The 9,542-nt window shown below is 41.9% G+C and overlaps 1 protein-coding gene across 1 annotated transcript; it reads left to right on the top strand.

The window, feature by feature from the left end:
• Positions 1–713: 713 nt before the first annotated feature.
• Positions 714–8,965, top strand: lrp10 (low density lipoprotein receptor-related protein 10). The gene is given in 11 exon segments (XM_039823398.1): positions 714–754; positions 1,945–2,119; positions 2,290–2,322; positions 2,685–2,829; positions 3,360–3,553; positions 3,766–4,157; positions 4,159–4,290; positions 4,423–4,859; positions 5,919–6,113; positions 6,628–6,757; positions 8,067–8,965. Coding segments are annotated over 10 exon segments (2,331 nt in total). The 5' UTR covers positions 714–754; positions 1,945–2,070; the 3' UTR covers positions 8,691–8,965.
• Positions 8,966–9,542: the final 577 nt, after the last annotated feature.

The raw sequence follows: 9,542 nt of genomic DNA, 5'->3' as shown, positions 1-9,542 counted from the left end.
AAATGGAAAATATTTAAACAATCACATCTGGATTTTTCATTGAGGGAGGAAGAGTAGGTATAGATGTAATTTTAGGAATTGATAAGGCAATTTAACTTTGTTAGTAGAAAAACCAGATCAGACCCACATTAATATTCAAAGCAAGACAGCATTGGAAGAAGTATTGAAATCCTTTGTAAATGAACATAAGGTAAATAGCCCATACATACATACATACATACATACATACAAACATAGCCTACATATAGTAGTTTTGTGTGTCCTAAAACATGTCTTAAAGGATCAGGATATTTTTTCTTCCAATGCTGAAATGTGGTAGGGTAGAAGTGTAAAGTAGCATAAAAATACTGTATAAAAATACTGTACTTCAAAATTAATAAGTGCAACACTTGAGAAAGGGTACTTAGTTACTATATAGCTCTGGAGGTCCCTACCACATTTTTGTGAATTAACTGATGTATATGTAGGCTATTAACTGATTTTACAAACCGACACTGACACCTTGTGTTAAGAAAGAAACATTTCACACTAACTCCTTTTACATATTAGCCGCCCTATAGGAATACATGTATATATAGGGACATATTAATGTACATTATTGTGATAAGATTCAGTGTAAAACGTTAATGTGAACAAAAACATAAAGTTTTATGAATGGAAATAAACTAAGCAATTAAGCCCCGCCCCTCCTGTCATGAGCTAACATGTACGGAAGTAGATCAGAACTTATCAACAAGAAAGGCCGACAGACATGGTAACGTACTCGGTTCCACTCCTTTTTTTAATCATTTTATTAGGTTGTTACCTTTTCTGACCTACATGTTGTGATTTATTTAGGTACTTAAAGCATCCGTGTCCTGCTTAGAAACATGTTATTGTGGTGTCGCCTCCTAGAAAAAGCGTCTAAACGAAGACAGAAGTCAGTTAGCAGTTAGCTCGCCAGGAAGCTAACGTTAGCTATTAAAGCTGGCGAGCAGCTGCCCCCTCCTTCTCCTCCAAACCGAAACTATCCTGTAACGTTATCTCAGGACATTATCTTAACTTGTAGGGGACTAAATTATGTATTTATTGACAAGTACTCGATATCCTAATAGTTTTACTTTAATGGGAATAATAGAAATACTTTGAAACTATTTGTGTGGCGAGGATTTCGTCTCTGAAATGCTAGCGTTCAGGCGTCATTGTTGAGAAGATTATGGGAAGGAAGTGTGTGTGTGTGTGTGTGTGTGGGTGTGTGAGTAAACGGTGTTCATGATCAAAATAACGTCAAGAGGCATGTATTGTTTTCCTGCCCGGATATAACCGTTATTAATATTAATGTATAATGCTCACTCACTTTTTGTGGCCAGATCTATTGCCCTTGAGTAAAATAGTTTCGACTTAATCAGTCAGATAAATATGTCTTTTAAAATGTTTAAAGTAGTAGCACTTAGGCTGAAACCAAGTGCGACAAAAATGGGAAGTTTAATAAATGAATAAACAGTCAAGGTAATTGTATTTAAATAGGATAAGAACACTTACACTGAGGTCTTATAATCAACATTAGCAACTGCAAAGTAACAGTTATCTTCGTTATCTGTACATTTTCTGCTTATTCTATAATAATTTGGTCCACAAAAATAGTAGAAAGTGGACTTTTAACGATAGCTTGTTTTGTCTGACCGATGGTTTAACACCTATTTACGATCATACAAGTCTAAGAAAGCAGCAAATATTATTTTGATAAGCTTTTTTTGTTGTTGAAATAACTACTTAAATTATTAATTTCTCATAATGTTGACACTTGATTTCTACCAATCAATTAATCAACTTGTTCTGATGTGTTAGCTGGCTAATTTTTTGCCACAGCAGTAGAGTAATAACATTATGAGGCTGTTTTATGTTTTATGATTGAAAACCAAATTAACACACTTCTCATTCATCTTCTCTTCTTTCACTTTACAGATGAAGTCTTCTTGAACAAGCCTCCAAAAATGGCGCTTCTCTGACATTTTTTTTTTTTTTTTAACCCTTTTAAAGTCTTCAGTTTTTATATAGTTTCCAACATTTTAGCGGAGAAGCATTACCACAATGACCGTCACTTACAACCTCTGTGCCCTCCTAGTTTTCACCATAACAGGTGAGTGAGTACACACTGTTCAGTGTGTTTGACTGTGTATGTATCTCAGGTGCCTACTTTAAAAGCAATGGCTATGTTTGCACTTCGTTCACACAACATTTATGATCGGACAGCCATGGTGATTAAACACCTGCTTGACTCATTCTGTTTTCACTCAATTTTATCTGCAGCATGCAGCCGTTTTAAGCCTGCCCTCTGCTCTGGTAAGGAGACAAACTCGTCAGCACTTTATCTCATGTTGTGACCAAGAAGAGGTTTTCAATGTCACATTTTGGTTAAATACTTCTCTCTAACCTACCATGAGCAGATCATATTAAACAGTATTTCTTTATTGTTATTGTTCCCCACATCTTCTCCAAGCACTTATTTTAAACTGTAGTGTTATAACATTAAGCTCAATTGGTGTAGTGAAATTAAGGTTTAAGCAAAAATAGTCATGTTGCTGACATTTTCTTCAACACCTCATAGGTTTAATGCCATACCCCAACACTTTCAGCTTCAAAAAGAAGAACTGTGAAAAAATGTGGCTTCTTAACCTTTGCTCTTCTGTCTTGCTGTCCCTCAGCCCGCTGTGGGCATTCCCTCCAAGTCTTAGACAGTAAAGTGGGAGAGATCACGAGTTCTGCTTACCACAGCTGGTCCTACCGCTTTGGTTCTACCTATGACTGCTGGATCATCGAGGGCTCGGAAGGAGAACCTATCGTTCTCAGGTAAAGGCACTGAGGGAATTTAAAATACCAGATACAATTATTTGCTTTAAGTCACATGTCATCTGTGATAATGATACACTCAACAGACTGAATTCATTGTAAATATGACAATGCTATGTGCTGTGCAAAGTATTGAATATCTTTACTACATAGAAAATATTAGGGACCCTGATCTTGCCCGATCATGTTTCTGTGGTCGGGATGTCATGTTATGAATGGCCTAGGAGTGGGCAGTATTAATAGAAGAAGATGTTTGTGGATAATCCAGCAAAATAAATATCTGACAGATGAAGAAATTTAATACCAAAATCAAAATTTTCAAAAAAAATCATGTAAACATCCAATATTGCTATTCGATGATTTGCAGCATGTCCTAATACACCTAGCGATTTAAAGGAATAACTAGCGTTGTGTGGCGAATGGCGATCGTATTTTGTCTTACTTGTTTTGTTGCAGAAATGCTGCCTCTTAGCTGGTATTTTTATGTAAGAAAGTTTGTTCACTAATTCTACTCTAAATCCTTTTCTTAGCTTTTCACAGTTTTCAGTACGGTGTAGGAAGGAATGGGTGTCTATAAATTCATCAGCTGGCGGCGAGCCGCTTGTCCTTTGTGGCTCCAAGTTGCCGCAACCAATGGAGTTCCCAGGGGGAAATATTACAGTGATGCACCACTTCCTTCCGCATCTGTTCCCTGTGTCGTCTTTTCTGTTGAACTACGCCAGAGGTATGATAGCATGGTGTTATTTTCATTTTGTTATTTGTGCTGTCTTCATCTACCTTGTCAAGGAAAGAATCAAGGTGTATCACATAGAAATATTGTAGTTTTAGTACAACAGTATTAAATATAGCTTTGCATTTTTGTTGCAAGTTACAGTTCTTGTCAAAATGTAATTCCTCTCTTCATATCTTTTATCCCTTCTGTTTCTACACGTCCAGACTCTGGTGAATGCCCAGTAACATCCTTTGAGTGTCTGGGGGGTCGCTGCCTTCCTCTCTCTTGGCGCTGTAATGGCCAGGTGGAGTGTCTTGGGGAAGGTGCTGGCCTCGGCACCGATGAACAGGGCTGTGATGCAGAAGTGGAGACCACAGAACACCCAAAGTACGGCAGCACACAGGCAGGGGAGGAGGCCAAAGCAGAGACGTACACAGAGAAGAACCCATATTGGGACCCAGATAGACATTATGTTGCAGATTCTGAGGCTGATCTGTGGCCGCTGCTGAAGGACAGGGATGAGGAGGAAGCCCAGGTGGATCAAGAGCAGCCTCCGATTCACAGGGAGCTCGTGGCAGACTTCATGGTTTCTCCTCTCCATGACGGGCCTCAACTGGTTCTGTATCTGGACTCTGGACCCTCAGGACTCGCGGCCACTGAGGCTAGACCTGCAGCAGCTGGTGCTGGGACCCGGGGATAGACTCACTGTGTACAACAGAGAGCAAGGCAAAGGAGAAGTTATTAAAATTGTGAGTTTCTATAACTAAGATAATGTATCCAAACATGTATTTATTTGTTTAGTTTACATAATAACTATTTTTAAAAACGTTATGTTAAAAGAGCTTTTGGTAACATGAAGTGCCCTTTCTGCATCTTGACAGATCACCAGCGTCTCCAATTACAAATCAGTCCAAGTTGAATCCCATACTGGCCTGCTGTCAATGACATACGAGACTCTTCCTGGTTCGGAGGGGAGCGGCTTTAACGCAACGTTCCATGTCGGGACCTACTGCCCCCCTTGGGAGGGCCGGTGTGGAGGAGCTGCGGGAGGCTGCTTTACCCAGGAGCAACGCTGCGACGGGAAATGGGATTGTCCCGAAACGGGGAAGGACGAGGAGGGTTGCAGGGGCTGCAGTCCGAACCAGTTTGCCTGCGGAGTGGCAGGGCAGAAAGCGGTGGCATCCAGTCACTTTGCTGGCAGACCGGTGTGCTACCCGGTGACAGAGAGATGCAACTACCAGCTGTACTGTGCCGATGGCAGCGACGAGAGGGACTGCACCGTGTGTCAGCCAGGCACCTTTCATTGTGACAGCGACAGGTTAGTGTGTGTTAGAGACTGAAAACCTTTTTATATCTCTCTGGCTCAGACAGGACAGTTGTCTCATTTTTGTTCTTTTCTTGACCTTGGGAACAGCAGTTGACAAAACAATCTCACCTCAAGGTCCATTAGAAGCTGTTCTAGAGCTTTGGATCGTATCACACAGTCTTCATCAGCAGATCGAGTTTGCTCACTTGTTTTTGAACTGTAAATGTTCAAACTTTCAAACCACTAAGACTTCTCATCCAATTCAGCTTAAAAGTTAATGATTGAGGCTTAATGTTGGAAGCAGCAGCTGACGAAGCAAAGCGGTCTCTCGTCAAGGTCCATTTAGTGGCTGTTTAGCTGCTATCGTTTTGTTTTTATATAGATTGTTTTGCCAAATGAGCTTAAATGATTTGTGTCTGGTGGTCAGGTTAGTTAAGTATCAGTGCTAGGTGTGTCTTGGTTATAACGCAAGTGTGTGAGTCAGAGGGTGTGGGCAGAAATGTGACCATACGAGTGTCGGATGGCTTAAATTCTGTGTATTTTGTGGGTTACGATTTGTGTTGAATTTAATACAATGAACATTATCTTGGGGTGTTATAATTTTAAAATAACCTGTGCACTTCACTGTGTATTCAGCTTGTTGAGGTGTTGCAATTCTTCCAAAAATAAGCACTGACAACATACCTTATCATTCCATTTTTGGTATATTGTTTGATTCAGCATAATAAATGTATAACCATAAACTTAGGGACTTTTATATGACCCATTTAAAGAGACACCATCTCCCTTCAAGAGCCACAACACTGCAATGATAAACAATATTTGAATAAATTCCAACGTTTGATTTACTCCATGTCTAGGATACAACATATTGTTTTAACTATAACATTAGCCTATAAAATGATTCATTTCAATATCTAATCATGAGCGTTTAGGCTGGTTTACAATCATATGGTTTATTATAATGCTTCATAACGCACGCCTCAGAATGTAACTTCATGTGAAACTGAATCTCTCACTTGAGTTATTCCTGGACACTAACACACAATCGGCCCATTGTCCCGTCTGCAGGTGTGTGTTTGAGAGCTGGCGCTGTGACGGCCAGGTGGACTGTAAGGACGGAACAGACGAGCTCAACTGCACGGTCACCCTGCCGCGCAAGGTCATCACCGCGGCAACAGTGGGCAGCCTTGTCTGTGGGCTTCTGCTAGTTATTGCCATGGGCTGCACCTGTAAACTGTACTCGCTCAGGACCAGGGAGTACAGGTAACTGTTTTGACGTCCAGTTATGCTGTAACGTATTTGTTGATTTTTAGCAATTATCAAACTTTTTGCTTTCTAGACTTCCTGGCTTTTGGAATACCATTTTGCTTCTTTGGAGCAGCATAGTAGGGATTTCTTGTGACGTACACGTACCAGAATATCTCACAACAACACAGCCAGTACAGTCCATACTCCACTCTTTATTTGTAAACGGTCAGCTTCCCACCTGCAATTTGTCCCAGCCAAAGTAGGTTATGTTGTGTTTTCTCTTTTGAAAACTAAACATTTTAACTAAGTACAGCAACTTTATGAAGTGAAAACTATCCTATAACAAAAACAATGTGTGGTATGAGATGTTGTTGGTATTGTAAAAGGTATATATAAAAGATAAATGCATGTATCATGACTGTATTCTGTATATACATCTTTCAAGGGCTTCTCAACAAAACCGTGTGTGTGTGTGTGTGAGACTGAGAGACTGTGAATGCATCTTAATTTGTCTGTCTGTGTCTGGCAGCTTGTTTGCGCCAATCAGCCGCCAGGAAGCGGAGCTGATCCAGCAGCAGGCTCCTCCCTCCTACGGTCAGCTGATTGCACAGGGTATCATCCCCCCAGTGGAGGACTTCCCCACAGAAAACCCCAATGAGGTGAGAGGAAAGAGCACCACACAAAATAGAACTGCAGGGATGCACAGTGGTGGTGTTTTTTTTTGTTTTTTTACTGGTCCATGGTCATTTCAGCTGATACTTTTAGAGCTCCTGATGTGGTCTAAACTAGAGCAACCTGTCAAGTGCTACAGCTTGCAACATTTTGGGTAGAGATGGACTGATACCAGTATCTGTATCGGCTCCGATACTGCCTAAAACGCTGATATTGGTATCGGGAAGTACTGGAGTTAATGCACCGATCCGATACCACGTAATAAAGCCCTAAAGAAAATCTACGTTAAAGTAGTTTATTTATGTTCTTTTTCCGTTATAACTGACTGTCAAACTGGATAGTAAAAGAAAGTTCTGTGGCATTCATTGTTTGTGTTTGTTCATGTTTCACAGAGTTTAACCTGAGCCAGACCGACAACAAAGATAGAAATAATATCGCATCCATACAGGGATAGTAGTATACAGTTGTTAAAACATAATAAAATATATGACACACTGGTATCGGATCTGTACTCGGTATCGGCTGATACGCAAGTTCAGGTATCGGAATTGGTATCGGGAAGCAAAAAATGGTATCTGATAATCTCCAATTTTGGGCATATTCTTTTCACATTGTCTCCTAGTTTTTACATATTTCTAAGAAATTATTTCCTGATACGAATACCATTTGTCTGTCGTCTTTAACCTCAGTGACCAGTTTTTAACCCTGGCGCAGGACACTGACAGACTTATTTATGGCACCTAACAGTACCATAAAAATTCTACTATTGTGGGATTCAAACGCTTAACTTGAAGTTAAAGTTTGAGAGAAGGTGTGAGTGTTAAAACCCCATGTCTCATCCCTCCAGACTTCAGCCACACAGAGCACACTGTAATCTAGCAGCCCTGGGTTTAGCTGTCTTTAAGACATGCCCTCCACTTCAGCATCCATATTAATCCCCAGCAGGCTGTGGGCTGAAGTTGGAAGAGTGTTAAGATAGAGCTAATGTGCTGTTACCATTCAGGTTCACACTGAGGTGCTCTATTATTAGTTGGTGAGGACAGCTGAGGTAATGGAGGCAGAGGAATTAAGTGCATAAAACAAAGCCAGCTGATGGGATGTGGCCAAGCTATCTACTTGTTTTCTAAAAGACTTGTGAATACCATGTTTGGTATTTCAAATGATCGTATACCATTTTAAGGATATAGAGCAAGAGTTGTAAGTTGTAAGCAAGTTGTAGAAGTTTTTTTATTTTTATTTTTTTTAACTGATTTTGCTCTTTTTCGCTCCATTTCTTCACACCTTCCTCCTTGTCAGACCTCGTCACTTTCTCTGAGGGGAATCCTCCAGCTCCTCCGTCAGGATGCTGCCACCTCCCCACACCGCAGACGCAGGCCCCGATTCATCCGCCGGGCTGTTCGCCGCATGAGGAGGTGGGGTCTAATCCCCAGACCTCCGTCTAGGCCGAGTCAGGCGTCCAGCTCCAGCCAACAGCAGTCAGACGCCGCTCCCTCTGGCCAGGAACCAGCTCACTCCACTCCCACCAGCTCCTCCTCGGCTGTGGAGGCGGTTAACCAGCCGGTGCGTCAGAAACTTGGCTTGTTGGCGCAGTCGGAGCAGCAGCAGCAGCAGGAAGCACCGCTTCCTCTATTGCCCCCACCTCCACCTCCATACGCTCCCCCAGCTCCAAGCCCCGTCTCTCCCCACACTCCTCCTGTCCCTGTCCCCCCGAGCAGCCCCTCTCTGGCCTCCATCTTCCACACGCTGGGCCTGAGTATCTCCCTCTTCAGAGCCTCGCCCTCTTCCTCCTCCACCAACTCCATGCCCCTCTCCGCCTCTCCTTCTTTCTCATCCTCCTCTTCCTCTTCAGATGACGAGGTACTGCTTATCCCCCTGTCTGAAGATACCACTTCAGAGGATGACGTGCCCATGCTCACCTGAATGGCTTCCTCACCAACCCAGTATCCCACACCCCTCCTTTATCTCCTTTACTCACAACTGAAACCCAGTCTTTCCACATTTGTTTGAACTAAAGCACAGGAGTGGCCCACGGCGAGACTCACCCGCACTGTGCAAGTCTGGTGCCTTTTGAAATTGCTTTGATTGGGATATGTTGACATATGGAATTAAATGTTTGACCTTTATTTTAATTTTTTAAAAGACCTCCTTAAAGGAACACGCCGACTTATTGGGAATTTAGCTTATTCACCGTAACCCCCAGAGTTAGACAAGTCGATACATACCCTTCTCATCTCCGTGCGTGCTGTAAAGCTGTCTGACGGCTCCAGCAGCATCAGCCCATCACAGAACAGGCAGGTGAATGGTTCCAGTAATCCTACTGCTCCGAATAAGTGACAAAATAACGGCAACATGTTCCTATTTACATGTTGTGATTTGTAGAGTCACAGCGTGTACAAAAAACAACGTAACATGAGACACAGCCATCTTCTAACCGTAAACAAACCGGGAACTATATTCTTAGGTGGAAGAATATAGTACTTGGGCGTAGTGATATGCTCGCAGCAAGCCTGTCTGAGAATATAGTTCCCGGTTTGTTTACAGTTAGAAGATGGCTGTGTCTCATGTTACGTTATTACATGCTAACAGCTTTCTAAATCACAACATGTAAATAGGAACATGTTGGCGTATATTCACTGTCTAATTCCGGAGCGGTAGGCTAGTTGGAACCAGTTACCTGCAGGATCTGCTGGGCTAAGCTATGCTGGGGGCGTCAGACAGCGTTACAACTATCTGAGGGTATGATTTTAAGAAAGTTTAAGTTTTAGACGAAAA

The sequence above is a fragment of the Perca fluviatilis genome, chromosome 14 (assembly GCF_010015445.1).
Source record: "Perca fluviatilis chromosome 14, GENO_Pfluv_1.0, whole genome shotgun sequence".
In the NCBI taxonomy this organism is placed as follows: domain Eukaryota; kingdom Metazoa; phylum Chordata; class Actinopteri; order Perciformes; family Percidae; genus Perca; species Perca fluviatilis.
The sequence above is the reverse complement of the archived record's forward strand: the minus strand, read 5'-3'. Positions and strand labels throughout refer to the sequence as shown.